General features: G+C 49.9%; 2 protein-coding genes across 2 annotated transcripts in view; one reads left to right on the plus strand and one right to left on the minus strand.

The window, feature by feature from the left end:
* St7l (suppression of tumorigenicity 7 like) overlaps positions 1 to 3,920 on the plus strand; it is an 86,110-nt gene extending 82,190 nt beyond the window's left edge. The window contains exon 15 of the mRNA XM_041638119.1: positions 1,473 to 3,920. Within this exon, the coding sequence (XP_041494053.1) occupies positions 1,473 to 1,511 (39 nt within the window). The 3' untranslated portion in view covers positions 1,512 to 3,920. The remainder of the gene's footprint in view (positions 1 to 1,472) is intronic.
* On the minus strand, positions 2,842 to 16,928 carry Wnt2b (Wnt family member 2B). The gene is made up of 5 exons (XM_041638122.1): positions 16,643 to 16,928; positions 10,133 to 10,353; positions 8,564 to 8,841; positions 6,690 to 6,954; positions 2,842 to 3,071 (listed from the first exon to the last, which is right to left on the minus strand). Exons 1-5 carry the CDS (start codon positions 16,822 to 16,824, stop codon positions 2,842 to 2,844), a joined length of 1,176 nt encoding a protein of 391 aa, XP_041494056.1. The 5' UTR covers positions 16,825 to 16,928.
* Positions 16,929 to 17,178: the final 250 nt, after the last annotated feature.

Consider the following 17,178-nt stretch of genomic DNA (forward strand, 5'->3'; position numbering starts at 1 on the left):
CACTGGTGGAGGACACACTTCTCCCATGGGGAATAGGTGGGGGACACTGGTGGAGGACACACTTCTCCCATGGGGAATAGGTGGGGGACACTGGTGGAGGACACACTTCTCCCATGGGGAATAGGTGGGGGACACTGGTGGAGGACACACTTCTCCCATGGGGAATAGGTGGGGGACTCTGCTGGTGGAGGACACACTTCTCCCATGGGGAATAGGTGGGAGAGACTGCTGGTGGAGGACACACTTCTCCCATGGGGAATAGGTGGGGGACACTGGTAGAGGACACACTTCTCCCATGGGGAATAGGTGGGAGATGAGCCTTCAGAACAGATGAGGGCGGAGCAGAGCTATGTGGAGCCCCAGCACCAAGAAAAGTTCTTGTTTTTTTGCTTGTTCCAAATAAATCAGTTTCTGTTTGTATAGTGTAGAATCAACGCCAGTTGTCTAAAGCCAATTGGAATGCAGAGACAAGCTAAGTTCTAAGGAAAAATTAATTGCTTGGCCATCATTCCTTCTTGGGGCCACACAGCTTCTGTAGCAGGGCTTGGATAGACATCTTTTCTCTCATATAAACACCTCACTTTACAAACTTCTCACTCCCTGAACAGCCATTTCTCTCTCAACCATTTATAAGTGGTTATGCATCTTTATCAGCTAGAATTTGGAGTGCAGGGAGAAACATGGAGTAATCTGAACTGTCACAGAGGACTACCACTTCTTTCCATAAACTAAGAACCCCGAATCAAAGGGTAGGTGATAAAGCACAGGTAGATTGAACTTAGGCTGGGTTCCTGTAGAAGGCCTATGCCATCACTGATGTAGTAACTTGGGTGTCTTCACCCCTGCTCCCAAAGCTTCCCCGCTTTTAAGAGAAGTTCCTCTTCCCCTCCCATTCCCCCTCCCTAATCCTACCACCAGCTCATCAGTTATCCAGTTGACTCTACTCTGCAAGGAAGACATTCTCTCTGCCTGACTCATTCGGTCCCATTTCTCCACAGTCATCCCCTCACCACAGACCACAAGGGCCCTGACTAGCTCATGTTTTGTGTTAATGGATGTGAAACCGGAGCAAATCCCCTCACCAAAAGAAAAACCACCCTAAACTCTCCCACACAGGTCTCAGCAGGTTACACAAATATTAGTCCTATCATCCAAATAAATCTGCCTCCGTGGCCAGAGCCACCCCCCGCCCCCCACAACCTCCTGCTGCCTGGGCAGAATGAAGTTGCTCCACAAACATCTGAGAACCCGATTGGATAAAGAGGGACCGGAGGGAAAGAGCTCAAGGCCCGATATCCAGAATTCCTTGCAAAAGCTCCTTAATCTCCAGTCTGTTATCAAGACCAGACAACCCTAAATTAGAAGTTCCTAGAGAAGTTAGGATGTACTTGATCAGTCAGAGGTTTGATGACGTATATCTGTTGGCTGTTAAATCTCAGTATCTGAGCGAGGCATGCACCCTCATTTTACAGCTGAAAAAACGGGCCCGGAGGATTGAAAGAGCCTGCTGAAAATAAACACAGTGAGTGTGTAAATGACTAGCATCGAACCTCGGCCTGTCAGACTGCGGATTTCTGTAATACTGCTGTTTATCAGTAGGCAAGATGATCACTGTGTACTCATACAAAACTAGGCCATCAAGAGTTCAAAGCCCATATCCTACCTTCTAGCTTTCCATACCTGCTGCCTTTGAAGACTCCACTACTGTGAACCCTAGTTAGGCTAGTGGCATAGAGGGAACCCTCCCCTGTTTAAGTCCATCATGGATGGGCAGTAGTTATCAGTAGGACTTGGAGAATCACAAAATAAAGATTTGCTGAGTAAATGGGCGAAGGCTACTGTCTTCTAAGGTGTCTACCACTTTGGAACCATCTCGTTCTCTACATAGCGACATGCTTTTGCTCCTGCGTCAATGCTGAAGGTCCTCTCCTAAAGAACTGCTGAGAGGAGAGCTCGCCAGCTTCCTGGTCTACACTGATCCTCATGCAGCCCTTGAGATCAGGTTGAGCCCATGAGTTGCCTGCCCTTCACTTAGTCTTTTCCAAACCTACCTAATGTCCAGAATAATTGATGGGGGAGGAAGTCCCAAGGCCTAGCCAGGCTTAATATACTATTCTCTCACAGTTCTGTTCCAGGGCTCTAACGGTCTATTGAGACTTTGAACCACTGCAAGCTACCTCATCTAACAAGCAGCCAGTAGCAGGCTGCTGCTGACTGATGTAGGTGAAAAAGGAGACAGAGAATGTGCATTTGTACAGTTGTGTGATTTCTCCCCTCACAAAATCACTGGTTTATAAGCTGTGTAAGAGCATGGGGTGAAGCCTTATTCACCGTGGCTGACACATCTAGCTACCTCGGGGTCTCAGCAGAATACTGTAGCCTAAGGTTGTCTGCACACACTGTCTCCTATGAAGGGACAGGCAGTTTATCTCTGTCCTATGTCCTCGGCTACAGTAGGATCAAAAAGGAAGCTACCTCCAGATTCCCTTCCTGTTGCCTACCCAGAGAGTATCAGAAGTCAGTGCAAGCAAAGGGGACAATGAGCCTTGACTTTAGTGCAACTCAGATCACTCTGAAGAGAACTCCTACCTCCTCTACTCTCCCTTCAAACCTCCAGGTGGGATAGCAGGGAGCCACTCACTCCCATATCCATCCCCTATCAACTCCTTCCTAGGGCTAAGGAACCAGCCGGGACATTGGGGTCCCCCTGGATCACTCTCCAAGTCCATAACAGAAGCTGTAGCAGCCCAGGATTGAGGGTGGAGGAAGGTGTGCATGCAAAGATCTTGTGCTTTTGAGTTGGAGGCTTGAAGTGGAGGGATGTAAGAGGTATCTGTGTGTTCAGGTCTGGTCCAGCCACTCTGCCTTCTTAGGAGCCTTGCACGTGTGGACGTCCACAGTGTTCCTGCACTCTTTGCAGCGCACAGCACAGCACCAGTGGAATTTGCACTCGCACTGGGTGACGCGGGTGACCCGAGTTGTGTCGTACCCTCGGCCACAGCACATGATTTCGCAGCCGTCTGTCCCTTTAGACGTCTTGCTGCAGACGCGGCCTGCGGTCCCTAGGGAGCCTGAGTTGAGGAAGAGAGGTGAGAACCAAGTTACTTCTGTTTTAGCCACCATGGCTATCCTTATACTCTTAAGAAGACATTAAAATTCTCTTTCTGAAAATGTATCCACTAACCAAAATTCATTCATTGCCCATTTGTTTCCACCATTAAAGCTCCCCAGAGGTGGCCAGTTTCACATGCTATGCCTTTATTACCAGTGCATACTGCCATGTCCTCTTCAACTGTAAGTCTGGGTGAGCATCTCTCATTTTGTGGGGGTTGTGATGGCATCTGGATTTAAATCCTGGTTGGGCCACTTCATAGCTGTAGTTATTTAGCAAGTTAGTGGATGTGTTGGGCCTCAGTTTCCATATATGAAAGCATATACACTAGCAGGTCTGGTAGCACGTGCCTGTAACACCATCATGCAAAACACTGAGGCAGGGGAGTCACTTTTAGGCTAGGCTGGGATATGTAGTGAGTTCGAGGCCAAGTTGGAATGCATAGCATGATCCTGGCTCAGGGAAACAAAACGACTCAACGTCTAATGTAATAAATTGTTATGGTGCACTCATCACTGCTGTCCAGCAGAGGTGGACCGGTTGCCATGACTGGTAGAGGCATTTCTCTAAGAGTTCCTGTATTGTGCCCCTTTCAAAAGGGATTCCTAAAGAGTAAGAAAGCTTTCTCCTTGCACAAGGAATGCTCAGGACCTCATTCCAATAGATGTCATCACAAAAGATCCTGTAATCCTTTACCCAGTAACAGGGACCCATAAGTGGAAAAGTGACTGGCCTGAGACTTCAAGAAAGAAAATGGATCAACTAACTTCAACAATAGTCTCCATATTCCACTAGGATATGAGGGGAAAAATGCAGAACTTTTATCTTTGTGCTTTGGCTTATTGGTTTAAAATCTCTGTTTTAGGGCTAGGAGTATAGTTCAGTGGTAAGTACTTGCCTAGCATTTACAAGACCCTGCATTGGATCCCAGCACTTTAACAATGACGACAACAATAAAAACATAGATAACATGCATATCTTATAATATACACAGTGCAACAGCATGAGTGGAATGTCTAAGAACATGCTCGATTTTCTCTTTTAAAATTTTTATATGTATGTATGTAAGTAAATTATGGGCATGCATGGGCCACAGCATACATGCAGAAGACATGAGGGAGTTGGTTCTCTCCTTCTATATTATAGCTCCTGGGAGTATCAAACTCAGGTTAATAGGGTTTGTAGAAGCACCTTTACCTGCTGAGCCATCTTTCCAGCTCTCAGTTTTACTTTTTAAGATTTTATTTATTTATTTATTTATTTATTTGTGTGTGTATGTGTGTGTGTGTATCTTTGTGTGTGTGTATGCACACTTGTGTCTGGATGCCCTCGTAGACCAGAGGAGGGCATCAATCTCCAGGAGCTGGAGTTACGGGCAGTTCTGAGCAGCCATTAGGGGCTCTGGGGACTGAACTCAGATCCTCTAGAGGAGTAGCAAGCACTCTTAGCCACTGTGCCATCTCTCCAGTCCCCCCATTTTTTTTTTCAACAACAGGAATAATTAATCCAAAACGTTAGCAAACTTCTGGTCCAGACTGTGGGCTGACCAGGTCTACTTCATATGTTATTCTGACTCCAAGGACTGGGTCTTAAACACCAAAATCCTCTTTTGCCATCTGGAGCTATGCTATCCAGTACTGCAGCTACTAACTGCATCTGCTCTCTTAAATCAGTGAATTAGAGTGAGCTAAACTAAAACGTTCTGGTTACGAATTGGACTAACTCTGTAGTAGTCCGTCACACTTGTTCACGGTTTTAGTCTCTGTGGCTTGTTACCCAACATCAACTGTAGTTCCAAAAGTATTAAATGGAAAATCCAAAGATAAATGATTAAAACCTGTAAATATTTTATCATACCATGTTATTAAAGTTATCTTGTCTGTGACTCGGCGGTAGAGCCCTTGCCCAGCATATTGCAAGGTCCTGGGTTAGATCAACAGCACCACCAGAAAATGGGTCTACTATCTTATTATTTGTCCTTGTCGTTTGTCCCGTCACTCCTAATCTACAAGCTAAGCTCCACCACAGGTGTATCTGTCTCAGAAGAAGCATGTGCACATAAGGGCTAAGCAGTGCCTGCACTTTCAGGAATTCACTTGTTCAGTTATCACATGTGGCTTGTTGCTTCTGCACTGGAGAAGCAGCAGTGGAGATTCGATCATTGCACGAAGTTTAGTTGGATAGAACTGCTGTGGAGGGAATACCTGGTTCTGTACTCCTGGGGTGGCTGGCTTATACCATTTGGATTCTTTGGGTTTATGGCACCTAATTTCATGCCTCTGAGAAAAATTCATATGCATATGACTTGTCCTTCCTCCTAACTCCAAAGATCCTTCTCCGAGGGTACATTTCAGCAATGTGAAACAGGTCTACACTTCAGGCACTGTGGAATTATTCCCAGGCGTCCAGAGATTAACCCTCTGAGTTAGAACACATGGAAAAACTAACTCACGAGAGTACGTCTCTAGAAGAGGCCAGAGAGCCTCCCCAACCCTTCTTACTTCTAGTACTACAAACTGCACATGTACCTTCCACTATCCAGTGGAGCGCCACCCCCTCTGGGCTGAAATGATGAGAGTGAAGCCAGCCAAGGTGGGTGGCTACCGAATCTTGACTAGTGACTCTCCAGCAAAGAGCGGGGAGCCCAGTGACAGGGACCAGGAGAGAAGCAGCTCCACTGAGCCACACACTATCCCTGGTTTAACTTACCTAGACCAGAAATCACGAGCCAAGATGGGAGCTTCCATTCTCACAGAAACACCTTGTCACTTTGCACTGTTCCCAAGGCCCCTTGCCCAGCATTGCACATACATAGAACCGGCTGAAAACGGCCGTAAAGCTTGTTACCAAGTGTTTGCTGCTTCAGCAGCCTTTGCAGGGGTCACCTCCTGTCTTCCTCACTGCTGGAATCTGCAGTGGCAGCACATCAAGAAGCAGCTTGACTCCCCAAGTTCAAACAAACCTTCTTTGACTGCGTTGCTCATCTTCCTTTGGGGGGGGGGCTTTTGAGACAGTTTCTCTATGTAGTCCTGTCTGTAGACCAGGTTGCCCTCGAACTTAGATATTCACCTGCCTCTGCCCCCAGAGTGCTGGGTTAAAGGTATGGCCACCATCGTCCAGCTAGTCATCTTTGTAGTACCTTTGCTTACTATGTCGCCTTTGAGGGGGCTAATAAGGGGTGGGGTGTCAGACCCAGGACCTTGCACACACGAAGCACATGCTGTATCAGCTGAGCTCCATCCCCAGCTCCATCTTCTTTGTTTAGCTAGATCGTAAAAAAGCCAGAGGCTTAGAGCTACATCTGATGTTTCTGTGTAGCTCTCCTTGCTCAGAACTGAAAACAGGTGGCTCATTTAAATGTTCTCCAAGTAGTATCCCAGACCCTGGGGATGTAGCCGAGTGGCACGGGACCTGTTTGTGTAACCTCGGGCCTGGCAGCCTGAGGCACAAACCACCTATCTCAAGACTAGATTGTTTCCCTTCCTGAACTCCTGCACACTGGACAGACCCAGATTAAGCAGGAGCGCTGGCACTAATCACCAGGTCCCACGTCTCTCTCTGCTTGCCGCTTTCTCACCTGCAGCCTTGTCCAGGACACAGTAGTCAGGGGAGTTGTCAAAGTAGACCAGATCAGTCCGGGTGGCATGGCGATAGCCTTGGCGGGCTGCTGTGAAATTGGCGCCATCCTGGGTGGCGGTCACCTGTACAGCCCCATCATACCTCCGCCTCAGGTAGTCACCAGTGCGGCGGAAGTCTGAGAGTGCCCTCCAGCAGGTGCGTAGTGTGCAGGAGCCACTCACGCCGTGACACTTACATTCCAGCTTCAGAAAGCGACGCACAGCCTGGGGGAGGGAGGAAGCAGGTCAGGACACGGCTCAGTCATCCCTAGGGTCAAAAGCAGGAGTGTTCAGGGCTCTGCTGGCCCTCTGCTGGATCCCACCCCTTCTCTGACCTCTAGGACATCTTCCTGGATGACTGCCTGCTGGATTGTCCAACCGCAGGGTTCTGCTCCTGATTACAGCCTACACATCCTTTTAAAGAGCCCAGCGCCATGCCTTCTGCTATATAGCAGGTGTTCAAATACCAGTGAATAGCCTAAAGCAATACCTGAAGGTCTTTATGCAGGAAGGTTTTCCTCTAAAAACAAACTACTTTTGGGCCAGTGATGCTGGTAGCAAGGAAAGGCACTTGCCATGCTGTCCTGGCAACCAGTTTGATCCCCAGAACCCACATGCAAGTGAAAGGTGGGAGCCAGCTCCACAGAGGTGTCCTCCAACCTCCACACAGGTACCATGCCATTCATGTCCACCTATATACATCATGCATGCACACAGAACAACAATAAAGAAATTAAAACTTAAAAAATTAAAAGCTACTTTGGGACTTGGGAGATGGCTCAGCATGTAGGAACACTTACTGTCCCCATAAGAACCTGGGTTTAAAGCTAGGTAGTGGTGGCGTAGCACTCAGGAGGCAGAGGCAGGCAGATCTCTGTGAGTTCAAGGCCAGCCTGGTCTATAGAGCAAGTTCTAAGAAGGGCTCCAAAACTACAGAGAAACCCTGTCTCGAACCACCCCCCACACTAAAAAAATTAATCTGGGTTTAACCCATGTAAAAAGCCAGGCTTGGCAGCACATGGGCTACCTGTTGTCCCAGTGATGGGGATGGGGACAGAAACAGAAGGATTGGAGATAGGAAGATTGCTGGGACTTGAGTTCCAGGTTCAGTGAGAGACCCTGCCTCAAGGGAATAAGGTGGAGAGTGACGGAGCAGGACACCTGACATCCTCCTCTAGTCTCTGAGAAAGCACAGACATGTACATCCATGTATGCACATGTGGACGCACAATCATAGACAAATCACATTTTTAAAAATTGAAAGTTTACTTTTTTGTTCAGCATGGTGGCATGCCCATATAATCCCAGCACCCAGGAGGTTGAGACAGGAGAATTTAAGATCAGCCTAGACTATAGGCAGAGTGAAACCCTGTCTCAAGCAAAGCAAGGTGGGGCATGGTGGTACACACTTTTAATCCCAGCACTAAGGAGGTAGAGGCAGGTGGATCTGTGTGAGTTCAAAGCCAGCCTGATCTATATATTGAGTTCCAGGGCAGCCAAAGCTACATAGACCCTGTCTCAAAAACAAAGAAACAACACCCCCCCAAAAGAAAACAAAAAGGAAGGCAACAGGAAGGGAAGGAGAAGGGAGAGGAGGGAATGAGAAGGGAAGAGAAGGGAGGGGGCAGAAAAAAGAGAAAGTTCCTTTCCTGTCTTAGGAAAACCTGGCTGAACCTGTGTATTGCAGGCTTCCTGCATTCTGTGGCAGAACGTTAGGGATTTTGGACGCGATCCAGAAGCTGTCAACCCTTCCACCTCTGACTCCAGCCTGTGGTCACGCTAGCTGGTTGACCCCAGAGAATATGAACGGACAGACCCAGATGGGAGTACTGACCGTGCGACCGCAGCGGTTGTTATGCAGGTTCATGAGGGCCCGGGCATCCTTAAGCCTCTTCTCTTTGGCATCCACAAAAGCCTTGGCAAAGCGGACACCATAGTGGATGTTGTCACTACAGCCACCCCAATCAAAGTCCCCTCGCTGGTCATGGTGCCGACCGCGGGTGTATGGGTCACAGCTGCACACACTCAGTTCACCCTGGCTACAGGCCCGAGTGATAGCGTGAACCACTCCTGCTGACGAGATGGCATAAACAAACGCGGCCTCCCGGCTACCTGCACGGGGAGAGGCAGAGACATGTTACGGGAACGGTCTGTGTCTTCCGTTCTTCCAACACACACACACACACACACACACACACACACACACACACACGCGCGCGCGCGCGCACATTTCCAGGTGTTTTCTACAGTGTCTTATTCAATGGTCCAGGCCTGGAATTTGTAATGTAACCAGCTTTGAACCTGAGGTTTTCCTGTCTCAGCCTCCCTAATGCTAGGATTGCAGGGACAGGCCACATGCCCAACTCTGTCCAGTCAATCTACACAATTTCAGAAGTTTCCTTAGCTTTTCTGGAGCCTACTCCACTTATCAAGGTGTCCTTCTCTTATAAGAGCATTCCTCGGAGACGCCAGCCCCTCCTGCCAGCTCTCACTAGTCACTATCATCTGACCTCTTTGGGATGACCTCCGTTCTGTTTCCCCTAGGTCTGTCTCTCTCTCTCTCTCTCTCTCTCTCTCTCTCTCTCTCTCTCTCTCTCTCTCTCTTACACACCACACACACACACACACACACACACACACACACACACACAGAGAGAGAGAGAGAGAGAGAGAGAGAGAGAGAGAAAGAGAGAGAGAGAATATTAGTCCTGCCTTGGTCAACATTCCAGGGTTTTCAGATCCCCTCTGCTGGACAGTTCCCCTGCACCGTCGACCCCTACCCAGGGGGTCAGCCTATTCAGAGAAACATTCTAACTTTAGCCTTTAGCCTGCTCTGGTCTGCTCGCTCCTTGACCTTGGGGACCGATGTTCATCATCCCCGGTTCTCCTTCTCCTTCGGAGTCCTGTCTCATTCCTTTTCTTCTCTTTTGCTGTCCAGCTCTGCTGAACTGGAGGTGAGCCACTAGCCCTTGGAATATTTACATATGACCTTTCTGTTTATCTCTTGTTCCCATTACTATGATGCTGGGACTGTTAGGGTGACTGGGTGATGATAGTGACCAAAGTGATAAGAAGCAGAGGACTGGGTCCTAGTCTTTAGTTGTATAGTTGATGGATGCTTGCCTGACTTGGATATGGGGAGGTCAGAGAAGGGAAGAGAAAGATGGAAGTATCAGGGAATGCTGTCCTTGACCCACCATTTCAAAGCACTTAGGTTGAGAGGGGCCCTGGCTTACAAATCTAGGGTAATGAGCAGCTGTTGCTGTTTCCAGGGTTTCCCACAACTGTTCCTTAGATTATGAGGTAGTGTGTAGGAAAATGAAGGGGATCATGCCTACCCTTCTAACTCACCACCCCAAGTGAAGGAAGGGAAGGGAGGGGGGAACATGGAAGAGGACCCTACTTCTAAGCATGACACGGCCAAAGACAGTGTGGTCCCGGTCCAGTGTGGTGCAATTCCAGCGGTGATGGCGGAACTGGTGCTGACACTCTCGGATCCATTCTCGGGCACCTTCACCCACTGAACGCATGATGTCTGGGTAGCGCTGGCACAGCTGCCGCTGCCGGCTCACCAAACCAGGGATGTTGTCACAGATCACTCGGGCTCCCAGTGCCCCTATGTACCTGTAAAGTGGAGTCATTCCAAAAGGGGACGGGCATCAGCAAAGGGATAAAGAGGGGGTTATTTGGTATCTAGACCTTAAAGACATCCCTTCCCTTCCCAAGACATTCTCTGAGGCTGGTGGGGAGAACCATTACCCACAATCTCTGGAAAGAAAAAAAAAAAAGCTCCACAGTTGCAGAAAGAGTAATTGAGTGGTCTCCCACCATTACCAGTTCCCTAGCCAAACAAAGTAACAGACACTTCTAAAACACAGACCAGGCATGTGTCATATACACAGAAGCTGTGGGCATGTCATACAAACCCACTGCCTGTTTATTTAATAAACATTAAGATCCTTGCAGAAAAATAAACTAACAAAATGAGAATCGGAGACAACTCTCTTACATGCACAAGTGGCTGGTCTAGGAGATGGCTTGGCCACAGAGGATGGAGAGAAGGGGGGCCAAGAAAGGCACCATGGGTAGTTTTGAGTAATGCTCACAGCTTTGGCCCATGTGGCTAAAAAAAAAAAAAAAAAAAAAAAACCCTCACTTCCAATCCCAAGGCTACAGAGCAAGACCCATTCTTTACCCTCCTCCTCACTCTCTTCACTCCCAGGCCCTAAAGCCTTTCTTCAATGAAGCTTTTAAAATCACTTTCCCCAACCTTTAAGGCACAAGGTCCAGTGAAGACCTTTGTGGACAAAGAGCTGTTTGCAGCAGCGGGAAGCCCGAACAGGACAAAGTAGTAAGAGTTCAGCAGGCAGGATGCCACACATTCAGGACACAGCAGACAAGCAGATCTCGCTGAGCTCCAGGGCAGCCTAGTCTACACAGAGTTCTAGGCAAGGCTACATAGTGAGACCCCATCTCTTTAAAGAAATAAGCAGTGTGGTATAATCTCTAGTCTGAATAATTTACAAGGTCAAGCGAGATGGCCACTGAAGGATCGGTGGGCTGCCAGCATCATTCAAAACTGCTCTAGGTGCCGGGTGGTGGTGGTGCACACCTTTAATCCCAGTACTCGGGAGGCAGAGGCAGGGGGATCTCTGTGAGTTTGAGGCCAACCTGGTCTACAAGAGCTAGTTCCAGGACAAGCTCCAAAGCTACAGAGAAACCCAAACAAAAACAAAAACCACTGCCCAAGGCAGTATTACCTTTCCTTTCAAACAATCTTACCCATGGACTCCACCATGGCCTCAAGAGATTCTGGAGAGAAAACAGGATGATATCACCCTTCGTCCCCAACAAATCCCACAAAGAAATAGGACTCATTCCCTCCCTTTCTGCAGCTTAGCTTCTCTCCTTTCTGCCCCCCTTCCCCCGCCCCCAGTGCACCCTCCACATAGCGCTTCCTTTGGTCTTTCCAGCATGTTCTATTCTCTTGTACCGACACTTGAAATGGAATTCCATGCTTTCCTGTTGGGAACAGGTGGGAGCTGTAGCAATCAGTTGCTACTGCAACAGAAGAACTTTGGTCTGAACTATGAATGAGCCAGTGGTTTGGGAATGCCCCCAAAGTGGGCCTAGACTTGAGTAGGGAGAAGGGAAAGCAGCCAGTAGGGGAGGGGCAAGCCAACCAGCCCTGAGCCCTACCCCCACCCTACATTCCCACAGCCGGCCCTCACCCACAGACTAGATCACCACCAGTGACAGGAACTCAGGCAAACACAAGGAGGGTTGCCATTTGCCTCTTGGGGAACTCAGCGGGGGTGATGAGCCCCATCTGTCCAGGGCGGAGGGCTAGAGGGCTGTTCCTCCAAGAACAAATCCCGTGGAATCAGCATCCCCAGCACTGTCCGTCAGGGCAGCAGCTTCCAGGAACAAACAAAATAAACAGCTCAGGCTGGGCCAGGCCGGAAAGGCCTGCCTGACGCACAGCTCTGCGTCCGCCCACCGCCCTGGTGCTTTGTTTGTAGTACTGAAACCATCGGAGTTGGAGCTCGTCCCTGTCTCACCACCGGTCAGCTTCCCCAGCTCAGTCCCAGATTACTGATCTAGGCAATGGGTATTTGTTTTTTTATCTGGGGCTTGGAGGAAGGCGGGTGGATAGGAGTGGGAGACCAATGATCCAGCCCTCATAGACAGTCTGGAGTGGGGCAAGCCAAACTCTGGCAAAAGGGCCTTCCTGTGGTCTGACTTTAATCCATTCTGCTGTAGCCCACATTGATCCTTCGTATTGCATCCTCAGTGGGCATGGGACATCTGTTCAGTATCTAAGATGGGAAGGTAATTAGACTTTCCTATTACCCTGCTTACTTCCCAAGTAACTACTTCAAGACCCTTCATGGGGTTTGCCTCTTGTAATCAAGTGTGGGAACCGCCAATAATACTGAGCCTGAAGCTGAATGCATCTCCCTCAGCTCGCACGATGCCTACCATGTGCAGGCTTGCACAATGCCTTCCCTCAGCTCAACACATGCTTGCACGACGCCTACCATGTGCACGCTTGCACAGTGCCTGCCATGGGCCAGTCACTGAGCTTAGCTGTTAGGGGCACAAAGACTTCATGCCATCCCTCAGCTCATCATTTAGGGGAGGATGCCTCAGTCCTGACTTCCTGTTTTACGGTTCAGAAATTAATTCTTCACTTCCTTCCCCACCTCTGCATCAGAGTGCTCTCTTCACCTGCTTTTGACCAATTCTTTCCCTTGACAAAGTCCTCAGACCCTACACCAGCCTCTTGCTTCTTGGGAGTCTTAGACTCTGCCTCTAGGTCAACTGAATCATAATTGGCATGTCAGCATCCCCAGTGCAGAGAAATGTCTCTAGCACATAGTAGGTGCTTAGTAGCTAGTGGATAAACACCAGCTTGTTCTGATTATCCCCAGCTTCCTTCTCCCCCTAGCCAGTCACCAGCTCTTGAAATGAGTTAGTTTGGTTTCTTGTCAACACTGTCTACCCTTTTGCAGACGTTCTGTTTATGTCCTTTTAATGGAGCCAGGGATCTCTGCCCCCTCCTTTTGTGTTTATCCACTGGCTAAGCTTTAGAATTTAGCTGGTAGTGGCGATCACAGCTTTAATCCCAGCACTCAGAGGGCAGAGGCTGGCAGATCTCTGTGAGTTTGAAGCTCTCTGTAGAGTTCCAGGGCGGCAGGGATACATAGTGAGTCGCTGTCTCAAAAACAACAGCAAACCACCAAGAGGATGCCACAGGATGTGGCGTAGGGAAATCTCTGCATTCTGGGTTCAGGGATATTGATGGAAATCCCACTGTCAAGGGACACTTGGGGGGAAACCAGGATGAGGGAAGCCATCTGACTTCAAAACTCGGGGGCTTTTGTAATTGGTTGTTTTGTTTCTTTGAGACAGAGTCTCACTGTACATCCAAGGACGGCCTCAAAGTTTTGATCCCCTAGCCTCAGCCTCCCGAGTGGTGGTATTACAAAAGTGTATCATCATACCCAGGCAAAATCCATTTTTTGTTCTAGGAGCAAGAGAGGCACACATGTTTGTTTAGAAATAAAACCATAAAGCTCCAAAATTGATATAAAATTAAGCAGTTTTTTGAGATAGGGTCTCACTTTGTGGCCCTGGCTGACCTAAAATTTACTACATAGATGAAGCAGGCCTGCAACACACCAAGACCCACCTGCCTCTGCCTCTCAAGTGCTGGGATTAAAGGTGTGCACCACCATACCCAGCAAGTTGTTTTTGTTTTGTTTTCTCTTTCGCCCCTATCTCTCACTTTTTTTTTCTTTTTTTTTTTTTTGGTTTTTCGAGACAGGGTTTCTCTGAAGCTTTGGTTCCTGTCCTGGAACTAGCTCTTGTAGACCAGGCTGGCCCCAAACTCACAGAGATCTGCCTGCCTCTGCCTCCCGAGTGCTGGGATTAAAGGCGTGCGCCACCACCACCTGGCCTCACCCCTACCTCTCAATCTCGTCATTAGTGAAACAGGGATTATAACAGTAGCTACCTCAGACTTATCCTGGAGAATAAAGATGATGCCTACCAAGGCAGTTGGCTATGGAGCCTGCAGTTTAGTAAAGATTCAGTGCAGGGTGTGCGTTTAGTAATGGTAGTACTAAAACAACCCTGCTCTATGCGCTCTTTATGAGCCCAAGAATACATCTAGTTCTTGGGACTCTCCACATGTCTTGCCATAGACTGAGAAGAAACTATCTTTATCTTCTTCGAGTTAAGAAAAGAGACAGAGGAGTCATTGGAGAGGAAAGGGGGAAATCCTAGGCTGTGAAGATCAGACGGTAAGTCACAGGGATGGATGGCCCTCTGCTCTGCTGTCAAACACAGACACTCTGAGTCAATAGATGTCTGTCTCCTCCAGGGACTGTACATAGTACTAGCCTTGCTGAGCTTGAGATAATCATCCTGGGTGCCAGACCTGCCTTCCCAATTCAGGCGTCCTCCTCCTACAAGTGGTGGCCACTGAGACAGACGCTTTTGGCTATAGCTGTGCCGGGATGAGGGCGAGGAGGTGGGAATGAGCTCTGACCCTGCATTTGTTATCCTGCCCTGATGCTGTCTACAGGAATAGAAGAGCCACTCAGTCCCACTGTCACCTGCCTCCCTCTCTAGCTCTTCCATGTAGTAGCCGGTCCAGCATCTTTAACGGGAGCTACGCTAGGAGGGAAGGAGAAAGAAAATGGGACAGGGAAAATAGTACTCAAGTGGGGGAGGATGGGAACTAGAAGAGCTGCAGGTGCGTCTATAGGAACCACACCAGGATGCGGAGATGTCCAGAGAGCCACCTCCTCATCTAAGCATCCACAGGTCACCAGATTGTCTCAAGTGTTTCAAAGAGCCAGTTAACATGCGAGCCAGATAAAGGTGGGCACTGGGTACTCGGTGCTGCCGTGCTTTCTCCACAGAGACCCTGAAGATGTAAGCCCTCAGCCAAACTGCGCCATAAAGGTAAAGGCTGGGAGGGGTGGGGGTGATCTTGCTCTGGTCACTGAAAGGTTCCCCGCCCCATCTTCTTTCTTTCTCTTTCCCCTTCTAAAGGAATGTTTCAAGCCAGATGAAAGATATAGGCCTCTCTGTTTCCCCATCCGAACCCCCCTCCTTGCCTTCCCCAACACTGCAGAGATAAAAAAGATCCAAAAGAAAGATTTTTCTTTAACAGGAAAACAGGGGTGGGGGTGGGGATGGAGAGCGCAGCATCTTGAAATGATAGGAATCTGCAGCCAGAGCCGGCTTGCCCCTCAGCCAGCTACCCCTCACCCTTCCAGCCCGGATTCCTAGTCAAGACAAGAAAAGCCACAGGATGCAAGAGGAGAGACCGCACTTTGCGGGAGGTGGGGGGGGGGTGAGATGGGGGTGCTTCCTTCGGGGGAGGAGCAGAGCAAGGGGGAAAGGGAGCACTGCCTGTTAGAGAGGGGCACAAGTGCAGCCCCCAAAGCCAGTTTGATCGGAGGGGTGAGGAGGCAAGAGATGAGGGGACTGAATCCTTCTGCAGTCCAATTCTGGACTGAAATACCCCCTTTCTGGGAAGAGGATGAGTGTCATTGCGGGGCTGGAGGAGTCTTGGAGCTGGGTAGGGAATTCAACCAAGAACACAGCAGGCACCCGGTGGATCCTGGACACCTTTTGCCTCATCTGCCTTTTGGAAGTGTCTGAAGACCAAGGCCTACAAGAGATCTGAAGAAAGGCTCTCAAAACTCCGAGACTTTAGAAGCCTCTGGGGCTTGGAGGGGAGAGGTGGAAGGTTAGGTCATCTGGGGCAGGAAAGCAAAAAGGGACATCAGTGTTCAAAATTACACCCTCAAAGCCGAGGCTGATGACAAATGCCTGGGTTATGCAACCCCAAGTGTTTAATCTGTTTCAATTGTGGAAATTAAGGGGAAAGGGAATAGTTTGTGCCTCAATTTCACTTCTAAGCCTTGCTGTGGATACTACTGCCTCGTTGTGTGGCCTAGACTAGCAGAGGAATGTGGGTCCCAGCCAGCTGCCCCCAACTTCCACATCCCCTGGGGAAACCTTAGGTGGTCGAAGGCTTTTTGAAGGCAGCGACTGTGGACGGCGTGGAGCAGCTACTGCAGGATGTGGAGAGGAGACTGGCTTCTCGAACCAACCCTGAGAATCAGATAGTAGCTTCCGTGCTAGGGGCTTGAGGAGAAACACAGGGGGCACAATATAGCAGTCTAGGGGACGTCAACCACCAGCTACCTCGCTCCAGATGCTCAGCGCTCTTCTCTCCAGCGCCTCATTCTCTCCATCCCCTCACCAGCCACTGGAGACTTTTGGGACTGTCCCTCAGGTTCCACCCAGGCAGCTACCTGGTGCTTGAGCAGCCGGTGCCTGCAGCAGGACACTCTTTCCCTGAGCCTAACCGTCCAAGAGCCACACTCACCACCAGGATGTGTCTACACGGGCCGGTAGAGTCAGCAGCAGCAGCAGTAGCAGGCAGGCAAGACCCAGGCGGGTGGAAGCCGGAGACACGTCGGGAGCCGCGGGTCTGGATGCGGGGACCAGGACGCGGGCACGCCGAGGGGCGAGCTGCGCGGCTTCCTCCGCACCCCGCGGCCTCAGCATAGCTCCGTGTAGACTCCCGCCGTGCAGCCCGCAGGGCCGTGGACGGGTACCGTCTGGGCTTCCTCAGGCGTCTCCTAGCTCGCCCCTCAGGGTGGCCATGGGGACTATGGACAACCGGGGACCGCGGGGCACGTGGAGTCCGGGAACGGGGCACAGAGTTCCCAAGAGCTCCCGAGCTGCAGGGTGGGAGACCGACGAGAGCTGAGCTGGGTGTGGGCGGCTCGGGTGCGGTGGCAGTGGCTCCGGAGCGCGGAGTGCGGCGGGGGCCAGAGCACGCGGACAGCCCCTGCGGCCGCAGCTCTCATTGGACGGGGCGGGGCGGGGCCGGGGACACGCGCGGCCTTCAGCTCGGCC

This window comes from Microtus oregoni, unplaced genomic scaffold (genome assembly GCF_018167655.1).
Source record: "Microtus oregoni isolate MIOR12 unplaced genomic scaffold, Mior012 000054F_ref0000373, whole genome shotgun sequence".
NCBI classification, from domain to species: domain Eukaryota; kingdom Metazoa; phylum Chordata; class Mammalia; order Rodentia; family Cricetidae; genus Microtus; species Microtus oregoni.